Below are 18,045 nucleotides of genomic sequence, written 5' to 3' on the forward strand. Positions count from 1 at the left end.
CAGCATGGTATCCAACCTGCAGCATGACTGGCTGAGGAATTCTGGGAGTTAAAGTGCTAAGTCTTAAAATTGTCAAGGGTGGGGACCCTTGACCTGAATGACTGAGATTCTCCAGAGATGCTGTGTATGAATGTGGACATGTGGACTGTCAAAAGAAGTGCCGCTTATCATAACCATAACTATCCATCTACTCTTCCATTTTCCCTCTAGGACAAGCATCGATGAAGATGTAGGGCCCTTCACCTGAATCAGAGTAAGTTCTGAATGAGAGATGCCTCTCTGAAGCCAATCATGAGGGGGGACGGGACGACTTGAGAGCTTTGTATTGCATTCTCTGATGCAGACATTTCTGACTAACTATGTGGGAAATCGTTCACTGAATCATAAACCAGGCAAGCATGAGTTGTAAAATGTAATAGTCAGTTATAAACCCATATAACACGGAATTATTCTCCTGCCAACATCCCGAGTGCAGACAGATCAAAAATTAATGACTGCAGAGAATCTATTACTCTGCTGGGAATATAATTTCCTCCTATTTATTCACAACAGTCAGCAAGCCATTTCCTCAATTTTTACTTTAACAACTCGAGCACTTCATAACTCAACTTCTTTTCTTTCTTTTCTATAAACAAATGAAGAATTTTTGAAAGCCCAGGTTTTGGGAAGAATATTTTAATATGCTCTTACAGATTAGAACTGCTTTCAGATACAGATATGCTCTGCCTTGAAATCCCCCAACTTGCTTGTCGGAGCTAACACACTTTGAAAATAGTTCTACTACTTGCAGAAGAAGCAAGTAGTAGAACCATTTACCGTTTACATGATCATAGTTTACAATTCTTTCCAGGGCATCTTATTTACACTTCTTATTTGACAAACTTTATTCATTTTTATTTTTGTCTTTATCCATATATTAGAAGAGACATAATGCCCTATGCCAGTTGGTAAATAAAGTCAAACTTTTCTTCTGTAAACGTAATGTGCTATGTTATACAGTGGCATCTTGGTACTCAACTGCTAGGAAACTCATCCAATCCGATATTCAACTCATTTTGACGTGAAAATTTTGTCCTGGAACTCATCATTTGTTTTGTATACAACGCATAAGCTAGAATCTGTTGGTGTCGGCTGCTTTTTGACTCACTACATTATTCCTTATGGAGAAAAGGCTGTTTGGTACTGTTTTTGGTACACGCCTCCTGGAACCAATTAAGGATGTTACCTTAATTGGTAACTGTAACACTGTAATGTGTGGTCTTTTTCACCTGGATATTGGCTGAATTAGTTTGGAAGCGAAATCCCCCATCACCCGGGTTGAACCATAGTAAGAACATCCTCTCTGGATCCCATTATCAAAAACCAGGTAATATTCTCACATATGAGAAAGAAGATATCTTGTCCTGGCTCAGCTTCTGATATATTTTTAGCACCATGTGAAAGGATATTCTTATTTGTCTAGGCTTTTGTGAGGCCTACAGTTTCACATTTCTTCTTCTTCTTCTTCTTCTTCTTCTTCTTCTTCTTCTTCTTCTTCTTCTTCTTCTTCTTCTTCTTCTTCCTCCTCCTCCTCCTCCTCCTCCTCCTCCTCATCCTCCTCTTCTATTACTACTACTACTACTACTACTACTACTACTACTACTACTACTACTACTACTACTACTATTATTCTTAATATGTTTACAGCATTGATGGTATCCAATGCATTTTAAACAGAAATTAACAAACTGACAAAAGCAGGGGGGATTCCAAGGTGCCTCCCCCCAACTACAGAGTCTGCTTTTTTTCCCCTGGATCAACCAAGGGTTGACCCATTACTTGCGACATGAATTGACCGATTGGCTTGTCGCCTGAGCTGGATGCCGTGAGCTGACAGAGAATGACTGTCCCAAAGTCACCCAGCTGGCCTTCACGCCTGAGGCGGGACTAGAACTCAGTTTCCTGGTTTTGCAGGATGTAATGACTGCATCTGCTCTCTAGGAACAATGGTTAGATAATTTCACTAGGGAATTGAAGACTTTCTTTGTAACTGAAAAACAAAAAAGAATCACCGATTTCTCCTATGTGAGTGAATGCAACTTGGCATACATTAGTCTGTTTTTTAGAAGTCCTCTGGCAGTAATTCACTTAGCTTGTGAGCCTGCTGGACTAAACAAAACTCAAGTGACATGAATGTTTGTGGAGCTGATACAAAGAATCTCACTACAGAGGTATAGTGCTGCTCAGCAAGAACTGAGAGAGCTTAGGAGGCTGTGAAACAAATAATAAAAAAGGCAGAACAGAACCAGATAGGATGTCAGCTATATTTTTGCAATGTAACAGAAAATAGTCTGCAGTCAGGATTTTCTTTTTAAATCCCTTCCTTCCTTCCTTCCTTCCTTCCTTCCTTCCTTCCTTCCTTCCTTCCTTCCTTCTCCTCCCTCTTTCCACCCTCCCTCCCACAAACATCAAAAAATTTGAGTGAACTTTCCCTAAAAAGGCAGTTAATTTTAAAAGCCCTACAATAATTCAGAGAGAAAGTGGAAAATAACTTTCAAATATTTCTCATTATATGTTAATTTGTACTGAAATGCTTTTATATAAGGAATTTAAAAGTAAGTTTACAAATCTAGACTTGTTTTGAAATCCATAACCATGGCATAAAAGTTACATTTAAAAACAGAATTGTTATCCCTTGCCACTGAATGAAGCGCAAAGGAACTGCAATGTGTATAGTGGCTGATTACGAATTGTAGGCTTTATCTGATATGTAAATGGGCCAAGTATTAGTGTTCTTTGATTCCCATAACCAATTTTCTTTCCCTTTGATAAAAAGTGTACTCAGAAGGCTAGAATGCTTGCAGAAAGAACCATCTTTATGATCTTGGTTGAGTTCAACGATTCTCAATTGGGAAAATACATACCATAGATTGGACCTAGAATTATTCTAACAAAGGACACACGGCAACCTGAATGGGGTCTTAAAACTAAGATAAAAATAGAATATAATGACACAATGCCCATATGCATATAAATATTTTTAGGAAAAGGAGAGTATTTTCCTTCAATCATGTTTTTGGACAGTGATTGAAAGGTCAACAATGAATGCCGTACAACAGAAACTCTTGCATCAAAACAGTCCACTTCCCCAATATGATACTCTCTTTAAATGTCCTGGGATTTCCTCCATTTAGTAGATATCTGGATTTCTGCACCTCTCAGACAATTCTCCCATTTACTCACATTTTTATATTATATTTTAAACCAGTCCATAAACCTCAATAGGATCAGTGGCATGTCTGTTCTCTTTCTATTTAAAATTGCATTTCAGTACTTCAGTTTTCCATTAGAGGGCGTGAAAGGGCTGTGTAATGGGTTCCAAAGCCCCTTTTCCCCAGCCCCCTTAGCAAGCTACTGGCTGAATAACCAAGAGGATGGACCAGCCAATCTCAAAGTCCCTAAGGGAATGGTCACATGAGTCCTGAAACAATACCCCTTAATCACATGATTATATGCTCTCTCTCATCCATCTCTGTTTCAGCTGCTAAGGTCCTATTAGCAGATTGCTATTAAAAATAAGGAAGATCAATCTTTTACTTATTTTAGTAGGGGGGAGGCATTTGAAGAATGTAGATGCTTGCTTTGATGTTAGTTGATTACCTATAGAGGAGCACTGAAAAAGAAGAGGGGGTTTCTTCATGTCATTCCAGAATCATTAAAAGATAGGTTTTTTTAATATATAAAAATAGGAAAGTGAGTGTTTGCATATTCTGAAAGCCTGCAAGCTCTACGCATCTTCTATAATGTCTGAATTTTCTAACAAAAAAATAATAAAAGTTTTGGTTCCTTCAAGTCAAGCTTAACTGTGCAATTTCATGAACGCATCCATATAGTTTTATTGGAATCCAGATTGCAATGAGGTTGCCTTTGTCTTGTTCCAGTCTAGCCTGCAGTCCTAAAGCTTAATGGAGGTCTCCCATCTGTAAATTAACCAGAGTTGACACTGCTTAGCTTTCCAGATCAGTAGAATATTGCTCTAGTAATCTCTAATAAAAGATTTTGGGATTGGACTGTGTTTAAATGTATTTGTTTCCACTGTTTCAACAATTATTTGAAGTAGTGAGGTTTTGGAGTGAAAAATATTAACCGTGTTGAAATGGAGATTTTCATTTTCATTCTTCAGATCTTAAAAATAGCACTGAGTTAGATCCATTCACAGAATCCCATTTGCACCATGGGGTGTTGTCATCTCTCCTCACTTGCACATCCTACTTCTACCCTGAGGAGGATCCTTGTGGGAAAGTGTTGAATGAAACACCTGAGTGAAGGCATCACAAGGATATTTCCATCTGTTCAAAACCTAAATTCATATGCAATCATATCTGTCATATTAGAAACTTGATTTTTCACACCTATTTCCAAAGATCATTTTTATAAGGTCCCAGGTTTTTTTTTTTATCAGTCATTAAAAAGGGCCCAGAACTAATTTATTTACCAAATCCACCCCTTTTGACCTCCTTTCCTGATTTCACAGAGATTCCAGGCCACAATCCAAAAGCCATCTGAAAATCCCGTCAAAGCCAAACAGGATCGTGTCAGGACTGGGTGCAAACTCTACATCAATTTTTGGGAAAACAGCTTGAGCCATATGCCGCAATTGCACTGCTGAACCTATACAAACATCACGCACCAAATGATTCATCTAAATGTCTTCATGAAGTTTCTGTTTCAAGGCTGCTCTTAATTCCCACCCGTAAATAATTCAAAAGGAGTCAATAGGTCAGCCACAAACAGGCTGCAGGAGATGGGGAGCATTCCAATATAACGTAGAAGCCTTAAAACAGAAGAAGCTGAGGAGACGGGTGGCTTTGATTTCTGCGTCACCAAACTGATGAGGAAACTGAAAGCAAGAATTGGGACTTCCTATTCCAATCAAGAAGATTCGCTGGACCAAAGTGCTTCAGACACTAAGATGCCAATGGAGCTCTCATAGTTTCCCATTCCCATTAGGTCTTCTCCATCAGTGTATCTCTGGACTCTGAAATTGCTGAATTTTAATCTGAAATGGATTGCAAATGAATGCAATTAAACGGTCTGGGCCCCAACCGTACACCGTGGCACAACAAAACTGCGAAGCCCTTATCCGCGGAGACATAAGCGCGTTGCTAAAGCCGCGATGTCATCATCGCGCGTCATCACTGCCGCGACAACAGCGCGGCAACAGAAGGGCGCTTTAAAACGGCGCCGCAGCAGAAAGCCGATTTCCATTAAGGTAAGGGTTAGGATTAGGTTTAGGGGTTTGTTTTAGGGTTAGGTTTAGGGTTAGGGTTAGGGTTAGGTTTAGGGTTAAGTTTAGGGTTAGGGTTAGGGTTAGGTTTAGGGTACTGAGTGGTTGGGAATGCGCGGATTTGCCCTCCGCGATTATGTCATCGCGGTAGGGTCGCATTTTTCCTTAGCGCTTTGAACGGCACGAATTAGTCTTCACGCTTATGTCTCCGCGGATAAGGGCTTCGCGGATTTGTGGTGGAACCACCGTACACAGGTAGCACTCGAGTTACCACCACAAATGAGTCCAAAATTTCCATTGCTAAGCAAAGCAGTTGTTAAAGTGAGTTTTGTTCGATTTTATGACTTTTCTTGCCACAGTCGTTAAATGATTCACTGCAGTTAACTTAGCAACAAGGTTGTTGCGTGAATCTGTTTGACAACTGCTCTACAGCATATATAGGGCATAACCCACAGAGCAGCAATTTATAGTTATTTAATTTTGGTTGCATCTTTGTAACTTCTGACAAACTTTCTGGCTCAGTTTCAAAAGTGCTAAACACGAAGCAAACTTGCCCAGTCTAGTCCTCTTCTTGTTAAAAGTCTTCAGTTAAAGTCCTCCCAAGATTAACGATTTCTTATTTTTAGATAATATTTTTTTAAATATTTGCTTTGCTTCTCCACAGCTAGATATACGTATTGAGGGATTCTCTTCTAAGAGCTTCTTTAATTAATGAACAATGACCAAAACATACCAGATTTTTTGGACTGCCGTGTTTCCCCGAAAATAAGACAGGGTCTTATTTTCTTTTGATCCCTGAAATAGACACTTGGCCTTATTTTTGGGGAGGTCTTATTATTTTTGAGGTGTAGGAGGCTGTGACCGTGGTCACCTCATGGCTGCTGCTGTGTTGCAATATTTTTGGGGAGGGCTTATTTTTGGGAGAGGGCTTATTTTAGCGCATGCACTAAAAAGTCCAATTGGACTTATTATCCGGGGAGGGCTTATTTTCAGGGAAACAGGGTATAAGACCACCGGTGTATAAGATGCACCAAGATTTCGAAGAGGTAAGTAAGAAAAAAAGGTTTTGCTTTCCCTCAGCCCCCAACAGCACTCTGCAGGCTTCAGCAGGGCTTGGGCAAGGCAAAAAACCCTCCGTTTTTATGAAAAGGGGGCCATTTTGCCTTCTTTTTTTTTTGCAAAAATAGGGGCACTTTTGCCTTGCCCCAGCCCTGCTGAAGCCTGCAGAGGGCTGCTGGGGGCTGTGGGAAGGCAAAAAAAATCCTCCATTCTTGCAAAAAACAGCCCATTTTTCGTAAGAATGGGATTTGGGGACGGAGCTTCAGGAGGCCAAAAACGGCTGTATTCAGTGTATAAAATGCACCAACATTTCCACGCTCTTTCGGGGGGGGGGAAGGTAAAGGTGTGCCTTATATTCCGAAAAAATACGGTAAATCCATTTCCCACCAAAATTGGGACTGGCAATCTGGTTAAGTAAGAAGCTGCTAAGTAAAACATCACGATTTTGCTTTAGCTTTGGTTTGCTTTACAGAACTGCAAAGGTCATAAATCGAAGACCGGATGCAAAGTTCATCCCCACTGTAACTCTGAACAGTCAATAAACAAGGCAGTTGTTAAATGAGGGCTACCTATATTAAGTCATACCCCTTTCTTGCCTGGGCTGCGGAATACTTAAATCAGTGTTTCTCAACCTTGGCAACTTGAAGATGTCCGGACTTCAACTCCCAGAATTCCCCAGCCAGCATTCGCTGGCTGGGGAATTCTGGGAGTTGAAGTCCGGACATCTTCAAGTTGCCAAGGTTGAGAAACACTGACTTAAATTAAGCATGGCAGCTTTACCTGTGCAGAAACCAGACAGGCAGAGTTCCAGGCAAGGGAAGTCACAGCCAGCAACCTCGTAAAGTAACGGAATGAACTAAAATTTGTCCTGATTGTATCATTTTCAGAGGCAAGGTCACTGGGTCAAGAAAGAAGAAAAAGTGAAAGCCTGTGCTGCATGTTTGGAATGTTAATCCATCTCTATTCCATGTCACACAGAAAGAATGCCAGGAGGATAAAAAAAGACCCCCAAATCCAAATCCAGAACAAAAAAACCCCTCTAACATATTCAAGTACATACCGTATTTTTCGAAGTATAAGACGCACCAAGATTTTGAAGAGGCAAATTTTTAAAAAAAGGTTTTGCACTCTGCGGACCTCCCAAAAACGGCCCATTTTTCGCTCATTTTTGCCCTCCCCAGCCCCCAGGAGCACTCTGGAAGCCTCTTAAAGGCTATGTACGTCCATTTTTGCAAAGAGGGCGGGGTTTCAGGAGGCCAAAAATGCTGTATTCAGTGTATAAGACGCACCCAGATTTTCACCCTCTTTTTTGAGGGAAAAAGGTGCTTCTTATACTCTGAAAAATACTGTAGATAGGAAAGATGCTTTGAATTAAGGCTTCAGCTCTGAGCTGCTCTGAACTTGAAGTGATGCAATACAGGTGGATTTTAGAAATTTAGGGTTTACAAGGGTTATTTCAACTATTTTCTCTTCTGCTGTTTTCGATTGGCATCAACATCTTGAGCATGACATATTCTGCAGCTTCCCAAGACTTTTCTCCAAATGGACTACTTCTTCTCTTTTGCCTAGGCCCAAGATTTTACGCCTAATGATAATGATGATAACTATGATCATTACAGAGTAAGCCTACGTGTGATGCTTGCTTTAGGGTGGGAAAAGCTGAACACATCTGGATCATCTGTGGCAAAGAGCTAAAGTAAAGACATATTTTCCAAATAGCGTATATACACCCCAAAATGCTGTATCTGTAGAGATTGTCAGTCATCCAGGTCCTGGTTGTCCCAATTCTGCTTTTTCTGGACACAACTGGACTTTCTGTTTTTTCTTTTGAAAATGTTTCGCTTCTCATCCAAGAAGCTTCTTCAACTCTGACAGGATAGTGGGGAATGGAAAGATTTAAGGATCTGGGAATATGCAAGGAATATAAATCCTTCCATTCTCCACTTATCCTGTCAGAGCTGAAGAAGCTTCTTGGATGAGAAGTGAAAAGTTTTCAAAAGGAAAAAAAAAAAGCAAGAAAGTCCAATTGCCTCCTGAAAAAGCACTTTGGGACAAAGGTAAGTGTGTGTGTGTGTGTGTGTGAGTGTGTAGAAAGAGAAAGAGAGATGTGGAAGAGGTTTTTAAGCCAAGCAGAAGCCAAAGATATTTCTATTTATTGTGATAATTTCAAAAGGTACCACAATTGGAGAAGTACAAATCTTAGCAGGACAGTGCATGCTTCACAAGCATAAAATTCTGGATTCTATTCCTGGAATTGACCCAATTATTGGCAAAATGGAAAAATGCTCCTTGCTTTCTAGCCAACAATAAGCAATTATCTGCCTTAAGAGACAGATAATTGGTCCTGGTACAAGGCAGATTCCCATGTTATCACAACCTCTTATCCTCTTACCACAACCTTGGAACAGTGCTTGTAAAACCAGCTTAGGAGAGACTCTGTATCTTTAAAGTGCCCTTGGGCTGCTATACGTACCTGATCACAGATCAGCTCCCATTTCTTCTCATTGTCATATTGTCGGAGTAGCCTTGCTTTGTCAGGAGGCAAGTTCATGGCATTCTGTGAATAAAGAGAAAGCAAATCTGGGTGAGCACAAGGTTCAGAGGCTGAAGGTTCAAAGAGGTTGCATATGAATAAGTATAAATAAGCAGAACAACATGGTTACAGTTATGTGATCCCCCCACCCTTCATGGTTAACAGAGTTTATCCAATGCTTTCCAAGAAAAAAATTGCAAAAGAGCAATGAAAGATTCCTTCCCCTCCCCACCCTCTAATCTAAGATATGGCTCATGTTGAACAATGTCAAGGCTGAGAGGTTTTTCACATAGGGTAAAACTAGAGAATGAAGTTGTGGGTAATTCAAGGAGAGTTCTTTTTTCTTCTCTCCTATCATATATTACTGCTACATAAAATGTCCAATAACTAATACATGCTTTTATCTACTTAGAAATGCAAGACTGAAACCCATGCGCAATTCATCGTTAAAGTAGCATAAAGTACGATTCTCCACCAATGTATACAACATTTAAAAAGAGAGCCACATAAATCTGTTGCAGTAAGAGAGGAAAAAAGCTTGCAGTATTGCAGAAGTAAACAGATTTACTGCGATATACATTTGTGGATGAGATTCTATTTTAGCCAAAATAAATTAATGCTTCAAATGGAACCCCCCTAAATAGCTCTTATATAGTATCAAGGCTATCAAAGTTGAAAATTTAATGACAATACACAGCGATGTGTACATTTGCTTAAGATGCATACAAAGAACATTATAGGGCACATGGAAGAACAAATGTTGTTAAGGGGAACTGTATCCCACAGAGTTCCAAAGTAAAACTGCCATCTGAGAAGGACAAACCTTGTTCTTTATTAGAAATCAAAAACCTATCATAGCAAAGAAAAGAGAAACAATACAGAAAAATGAGACTTTACGTAACATATGTTGGAATCTGCACATACCAGAGATGGTATTCAGCAGGTTCTGACCAGTTCTGGAGAACCGGTAGTGGAAATTTTGAGTAGTTCGGAGAACCGGTAAATGCCACCTCTGACTGGCCCACCACTGGCACATACACTTCCCCAAAGGAATTTAATAAAAATTTCAGTAGCACATATAAAGTCAGAAAGACAGTTAGTCAATACAGACATTTCCTTTATATATAGTTACGGCTGCATTTAATTTAGTGGGAGAGATGAGCCTTGGAAGCTACAGCCAGATATCATTATATAAAATTTTGCATGGTTCACTACAAAAGATAGAGAAGATTCTACCTGCTTTTTTACTGTTACAATGGTCTGCATCAACCTGTGGCTCTAAAAATAATTGCCAGAATTTGTAATAAAATATCCATGAATAAAATAGGATGGCTGATTAGGAATGGAAACACAAGCGCTCTCTTGTCTGTCTGTCAATCTAATCTAATTTAATCTAAGAATTTCTACCAGGACCTCCAGATTCTGAAGAATCTTCTGTTTAAATACATTTTTCCTGGGAAGACAAAGCAGAAAAGGGCTGTTCTATTTTTTTTTCAAATCTGCTAATGAATTCCGTAAAACTTTTAATTGATTCCTGCTATGTTTTTATACTGAACCAACAAATTAAGTCATAGATCTGGAACCTGTTTCTTCAAGGATGAAACCTGATGATTTCCAGATGTTTTACATATATGTGACTATAATAGTCCCTGACTATTAGCCAAATACAGACAATGTATAGTCCAAATTATATTAAGGGTAACAAGTTCACTATTCCTAATTTAAATATGTGATATGCACTATATACAGCACTGCACAGAATTAAGTCCTTTACATTTCAGGACTTCACTAAATGTACACTTTTTTTTTCTTCTTGTACAGCTCAGGCTACTGTTGTTAAAAGTACATACAAATCTAGCCAGGTAAAATTAGGACAATTTTTTCCTTCCGAAGAGAGGTCATCTATACATACATACATACATACATACATACATACATACATACATACATGCACGCACGTACACACACACACACACACACATATATACAAACAAAAAAACATACATACATACATACATACATACATACATACATACATACATACATACATACATACATACGATAAGCAGACCCTAAATTTTTTAACCAAAATGCCATGAAAATGCATCATCCATCAAAAAGCCTACCCTTAAAATTTTCCATGTGTTTATCTGCAGGTGGCACATTTTCCATGGCATTTTGGATGGGTGAATTTATCTGCAGATGGGATACAGACACACAGACACACACACACACACACACACACACACACACACAGAGGAACTTTTTGAAAGCCAAAAGAACATTAAAAACCTACGTATGGATCATGCAAACTCTATTAATTGTGTTAATTCTTCTCCTGAAGTGCTGGCAAAGGAATAACTGTGGACCTACATTTAAAGGCCCTACATTCACCAAAGAAATATAAGCATTAAAATGAGAACCATATTAAGTCTACTGCAAGTAGGGGATTATGTTCTGATTTTGGCAGATCACGATATACAAACTGAGGTTAACAATTTAAATCCTTGGCTTCTAATCTGTTGTCCATAATGATATGGATTTTCTCATGTGAAAGCAACGTAATGAATGTAAAATATTGACTGAAAAGCATCACTAATGAAATATTTAAAAGGAAATGATAGCAGGGGAAAATGCCCATTCTTAATCAATACATCCAGAACAGCTCCCAATTCTGTATTTCATACATACAACCCCCTGTATCACTTCTGCCCTCTCCCTCTCTGGTAACGCTGGACTTTTGGCAGAAATATAGCCACTCCAGATCCAAAGTCTTCTGTGTGGTTAGGCCGCCTTCCCTCCCCCCACCCCAAATTTATCTGAAAACAGGTGGCTTCCTACCCATATTCTACTAGTATTGCAGGACTACGTCACCACATGTCAAGAGTCACAAAGGTTTTGCTTTGTTATGCCTGTAGTAGGGAACTCCTAGCCCTGAAATGCAATCTCAGCTGGCATAGCCAATGGTCAGCTATGCTGGAGCTGTAGTCCTTTTCACATCCTGCTTTCCATCCAAACACTATGCCCTCAGTTTTACAAACTGCCACTTTCCCAAAAAGCAACAACATATACCCTCAACCAGCAACAGCACTAAGAATCATGTGAAAATTAGTGTAGATAAGAATTCAAGGGGCCACAGATGCCCCCCACATAAACACACATGGTCCAAACATTGCCACCATATTACTTAAGAACTTAAGTACACTAGGATAAGCGTCATAACAAATAGCAGTTCATTTAAAGCTAGAAAGGCCAAAGGCAGCATTTTGAAATAAATCTCTTGCCCTTTGCAATGTGGAATTCAGGGAATGCATGGCTCATAGATAGATTTTAGACAGATATAAGAAGCAGAATGAAAGCAGAATAATCAATGTATTCTGCTTTATGACAAGATAGCATCTCACTTCTGAGAAACTGTGATTTTCTGGTGCAGATTAGCCTAAAATGCTTATGCTTGTGACTGACATGTCAACCACAAGCTAACTAGAAGCTAGCCCACTGCCTTTCATTTAAGACAGGGCTGTCAAACCCATGGGCCGGATGCGTCACATGCTGGCCACGCCCGCACCCAGTTTAGCAAAGAGGGGGAAAGTCCCGATATGTCATGTGACCCGGCCGTAACAACATCCATTTGACACCCCTGATCTAAAATATCAAGATGGCACAACAGGCATAAACTCCAAAACTGACTGAAATCCAAAGTTGGCTGAAATAAACCATAGGTATAATCTAGCCATAAAGCATCATTATGCTAATAAGAATAGAGATCAGAAAGCCAGGTCACTACAAGAACTGTCCCATCTTTCAGATTAACCTTTTATGTGGAGTTTGTATAAAGGTGGTTTACTGCCTGGGGGTGAAAGTGGGAAATCTCCTTCATTGGGTATTTGAGTACAACTCTATTATAACATTCCTGGAATTGCCAGAATAGTGAAATTCCACAGTGACAGAACTAAAGCATGCAAGATGAATTATGACTAATGAACCTCCATATTTTTGTTAGCGATTTAAGCCAATGCAGGCAGAAAATCGCCTTTGTATATTACTTTTTGCGAAATGTCTCCTTAGGTTAAAAGTTGAGGAGAAAAGATTTGTTGGCAGTTCTTATAAATCATAAAGGATATTTCAGAACTGGTTTTACCATTTGCCTAACCTGGCTGGGAATTAGCAGTATTTTTTCAGAGGATCACTTGCTTCAGATTTTTAGTTAGAAATGAAGGGTTTCCTTTTAGTGATTAGAAAACTACCAGCAAATTTGGATTTTCCCACCCTTTTACTTTGTACTATTCCGGCATTGCTTTCTTAACTTCTTTCCCACACCTTTATTCCTTTGAATTTTACCAGGAAAGCTTTGCACTAAATGATTCATATTTTAGCCTGAAGATGTCTGTGACTTGTCCTCCTTCCTGTAATTCTACTGCTTGGGATTGAGTAACACTAAGAGTCATACTGTACTGAGCTGTAATCATCTTCTTGATCTAAAAGATAAGTGGGCAGCATCTACTGTACAAAGCCTTCTCTTTGCCTCACTAAAAAGAAGAAAAGTGATGAGACTTCTTTTGATGGCACTGCATGTTACTTTCTCAGGTTCAGAAAATGTTCATCCTGACCCTGGGATTCGCTAAGACCACCCAGGCAACGATGTCACAAGTTTTATTTATTTTAAAAAATAAAAGAGTTCAGGAGCATACACAAGAAGCAGACAAGATGATGCTCACTCCATCCTGATCTGAAGCCCACTCCTTTTCGATATATTGATCTCTCACCCATATACAAAGTGTGGGAGAGATTCAATTGTGATAACATGACGCCATCTTGCCTGTTTGATCCTCCCCCATGGATACAGGTGATATAAATACACAAGATTCATTCAATCTGAAATATAAATATGAGCCCAGCATACTGAGCAATAATTAATCCCAATTTGCTTCTACAAAATAGAAAAATGTTTCTAAAGCAGCAATTATATATGCACCAATTAGAAGTGTATTCTAAAAGGTCACATAGACTTATATTCTTCTGAGGATCAAGAATACAATCTCACAATTATTGCTTTTCCCTTAGTTTTACATGGGAGAAAGGGGCCCCTTGATCCACTATAACTTTGGAAGACAATGCCCTGCGTCTTAAATCATATACCTATTATTTTTATTTATTTAATTTTATTTAATAATCCATTCCAGTGGATTATTCTTAGGCTTCTCAAAAGTCTATTCTGAAATAGACAAAAGAGCCCAGCACTCACAAAGCAGAAGAAGCGATGGAAGCTTATTAGAAATAAAGATTTTGCCTTTTATGAGATATGGGAGCAGTGGTGAAGTTCACATTTTTTTACTATTGGTTCTGTGGGCATGGCTTGATGGGTATGGTGTGGCTTGGTGGGCGTGGCTTGGTGGGCGTGGTGGGGAAGGATACAACAAAATCTCCATTCCCACCCCATTCCAGGGGAAGGATACTACAAAATCTCCATTCCCATTCCATTCCAGGAGGATACTGCAAAATCTCCATTCCCACCGCACTGCGGGGTCATCCAGAGGTGGCATTTGCCGGTTCTCCAAACTACTCAAAATTTCCACTACTGGTTCTCCAGAACCTATCAGAATCTGCTGGATTTCACTCCTGTAATGGAGCATGATATGGAATGAAGTTATAATAGTTACTGCTAACTTGAAACTTGATGGAAAGGATAACATTGGGGAAAAGGAAGATGCAACTTGTTAAATACTCCTGTCCTCCCAACAAGGGGCTAAGAGGTCCCCAGATAAATAACATTGCCTATACAAAGTTATGGGGCAAAGCACCTGCTCACTTCTTAAACTCAAATAGCCTTCATAGTTTTGTATCTGAATTCTCACCCTTTGAAAACAGAAAGAGAAATTCAGCCCCACATTTGTAATCCTGTCTGTTCGTTAAATTGCTATGTTCTTTCCTCCCCTCTGATCTACTTAGATTTTAGATAAAAGGGCAGGAAATGATTATATCCCTAATGATCACCTGATGGTCTGGTGAATTGCTCACTCTGTCAATCCTGTGTGTGACTCATTTATTCTTTCTCGTGTTTTCCACTTTCCTGTCCGAGTCCATTCCTTAGCTTTTCTGGTTGAAAATAGCTTCCCTTCAGGCCACTGTTCTTGTGGGCTCTGTTTTGTTATTTACAAACATCCTCTTTCCATTCCAATTGCTAAGTGATATGGTAGATGGAAGATCACCAACAGCAAATGATGCCTTCCTCTTCCAAGCCTTCTCCTGCCCCCATTTCTTTCCATCTTGTTATTTTGCACTTGACTGTGTCTTCCTCTTGTTTTTAGTTTTTTTTATATTTTGCCACAGATGAGAGACCTTGCTTTTAATCTTTTGTTGGACTATATTCCTGGGATACACAAAGCTTCAAGGATAGATAGAAGTATTGCTATTGACAACCAAGTCATAACACACCTTGAACTATGGTCTCAGAAGCTATACTAGGCTATTAAAAGAGATTCCCCTCACTGTATTGCCAGAACTTACTTGGATATAGGGTTTCAAGGAAAAGGAACTGAGAATTGTGATCTATGGTATCTCTCAATCGGTATTAAGTATGAGACTCCAGTGAATAGCTCCTTGTTGGAGCTTGTAAATTAATATCTTCAAAACAATCAAACTTGCTTCTACATTTGTGATTGTGTTTGTTTTGTTTTATCTCTCAAGCAAAAGATTATGAATTTATATAATATTAGCTAGCATTGTGTTTTGACTTGAAATACTATACTTCCAAACTATATCTTATGCCTGAATAATGGCTCCTATTATTTAGTAGCACTATTACTGGCAGAAAACCATCTTCAATTTGTTACATAAGGGGGGGGGGGAGAGCACTAGGTTTCTTATAAAGCTTAGATCCATTGCTCTGTATTATATTGTGATGTAAGCATTACATGAATCTTACCATAATTTAAAATCAAGTTGAACAGAATTCTCTTAACCAGTCTTAGCCTGTGGGGTTTTCTGCATCCTTTTATTTCAAGTATTTTTTGAAAAACAGGTAATATCCAGCTACTTAAAAGAACTAAATAATATTGCTGAATGTCTGGAGATTCTCAGTCATTCAGGTCATGGTTGCCTCAAAAATACTTTTTTTCAAAAGACAACTGGACTTTATTTTTTTCTTTGAAGACATTTCATTTTTCGCTGTAGAAGCTTCTTGGATGAGAAACATAACGTCTTCACTATAAGCAGTGATGTAATTTATTAAAGTACCAAAGAAGCATTAAAATCTAAAATTAAAAGGATTAATTTTACACCTATTCTAGAAACAGAGAGAGCTTCTAAGGAACTAGAATGTATTTCACAGTTGTATTTGTATGGTCTGAGAATTTACTACAGAGTGCATGTAATCTGCAGACATATACAATATATTGTGTATGTGGTCCTGGGAAACCATCAATCAATCAATCTTTATTCTGTCATACAGTAGATAAAACTCAAAAGTCACTGTTAAATTAGAATAAAAAGGAAAAATATAATTTTTCTAAGATATCTTAAAAGGATTAGAGGAAATACTATGGTTGACTGTATAAACTATAGAACAGAACTTGGTTATAATCAAGGAAATAAAATCAGATTGATCCAGTAATAACAATTTAAGATAAAACAAGTGACCAGAATACTTAGTAAAGATTGGAAATAATAATTCCTGGTGAGCAGGAAGGGGTGATGTAGAACATGTGTGGAAGGGATAATGCAGAACAATGTGTTCCATAGTTTCAATTATTCCTCCATCGCACGGACACAATCTCTGTTCAAAGGGGATCTTTGGTATCTCCCTTGAGTAAAGGCTGTTGAGCGAGCATTGAATCTTGCTATAGATAGACCCTTTCTGAATTTGGGGGATCATTATGTGCTAAGATATCTAGCTGATTGTAGAAGCTGTGCAGGGTAGTGTTTCTGAGTAGAACTGGAAAGTCTGCTTGCAGCTCTAAATTGATAGTCCATTGTTTAAGACCAGCTAGTGAGCATTCATAGGGAAAATCCAGCAAATAGTACTCCAGCATATATGCTGTGAGAACAACCAGACTGGACAAAATCCAAGATATACAGCATTAAACCAAGGCAAGAACGGTGGCAGAAAATGCCACAGTAAGTCCACTCAGCTTGCAACTAATCAAAGCAATAACATCAATCAGGGTTTACCTTGTAAAAGATAAACCCTAAAATAAAGAGTATATAATTATCCTAAAGAATTCACCCCACCCCGCTTCTACAGAAAGAATAAATTCACACACACAACATAAATTATCCTTAAGGATCCTTGCAGAGGATTTATTCTTGAAAAAGTACTAAGAAGGGTTTTATTTTTGTTAACAAACTTGACCGAAGGGCAAACTTGACTGAAGGGCAAACATCCTTGGTCTGGATGGACCAAGGAAAGTCCATTCATTTCAACTTTTCCTGCCAGAGAATGCTAAATGGCAATGGATAAACAGACTGGATATATTTTCTCACACTGAAATCCTACCATGAAGGACTTCTGTGTTTTTTCAGGTAGCACCTTGATGATGGATAAAAAGGCAAAGGCAGATGCTCTTCATCCTTTGTTTTGGTAGACATAGGCAACCACAGAAAACTCAATAGAGTCACATTGCTCTCTATGATACCTATGTAGCCTGGGCATATCCACGTTCAATGTAGACAGACAATAGATAAGCAAAGGTTGAGTTATCTTAGGGACAACAGAATAATTGGCTGAATATGACATTTACAGTCTCATCATAAATTTATATTATATACTGTAAGTTCCTCAAACCATGCCTTGAACGTTGCCTCTTTGCAATCAATTCTTTGACTTATGCTTCAGTCATCCCTACTGATATAAGATATGGGTTGTATTTAGAACAATTCAATTCCTCAAGGTTTTCTTTGTTTTCCATTTTTAAAACTCAGGGGGGAAGCGAATGTTCTACAGATGTAGTTTTCCTCATCTCAAAACAGGTATGAGTTTGGCATTGGTATGAGTTTGAGGCCTCTGAAAAGTCCAAGGTTTTTGCCCAAATGACAAAAACGGTGACACATCATCACGGTGCAAGTTCTAGTCCTTTTGTACACATGTGCAACTTCACAATGCATGTTCAAAAGCTATGAAGCTTATACTGTGATGTTGCAATGATGCTCTCTTTATTTCTTCCTGCTTGCCTTCCCCCGACATCTGTGC

General features: G+C 38.8%; 1 protein-coding gene across 4 annotated transcripts in view; it reads right to left on the reverse strand.

Moving 5' to 3' along the window:
- The window catches only part of FMNL2 (formin like 2), a 202,837-nt gene that overhangs the window by 77,649 nt on the left and 107,143 nt on the right, over positions 1–18,045 (reverse strand). For all 4 annotated transcript variants that reach the window (XM_087710499.1, XM_087710482.1, XM_087710489.1 and 1 more), the window contains exon 2: positions 8,799–8,882. In XM_087710499.1, the coding sequence (XP_087566625.1) occupies positions 8,799–8,882 (84 nt within the window). The remainder of the gene's footprint in view (positions 1–8,798; positions 8,883–18,045) is intronic.

The sequence above is a fragment of the Thamnophis sirtalis genome, unplaced genomic scaffold (assembly GCF_051295495.1).
Source record: "Thamnophis sirtalis isolate CommonGarterSnake01/CBP01778 unplaced genomic scaffold, rThaSir2_p1.2 scaffold_1, whole genome shotgun sequence".
In the NCBI taxonomy this organism is placed as follows: Eukaryota; Metazoa; Chordata; class Lepidosauria; order Squamata; family Natricidae; genus Thamnophis; species Thamnophis sirtalis.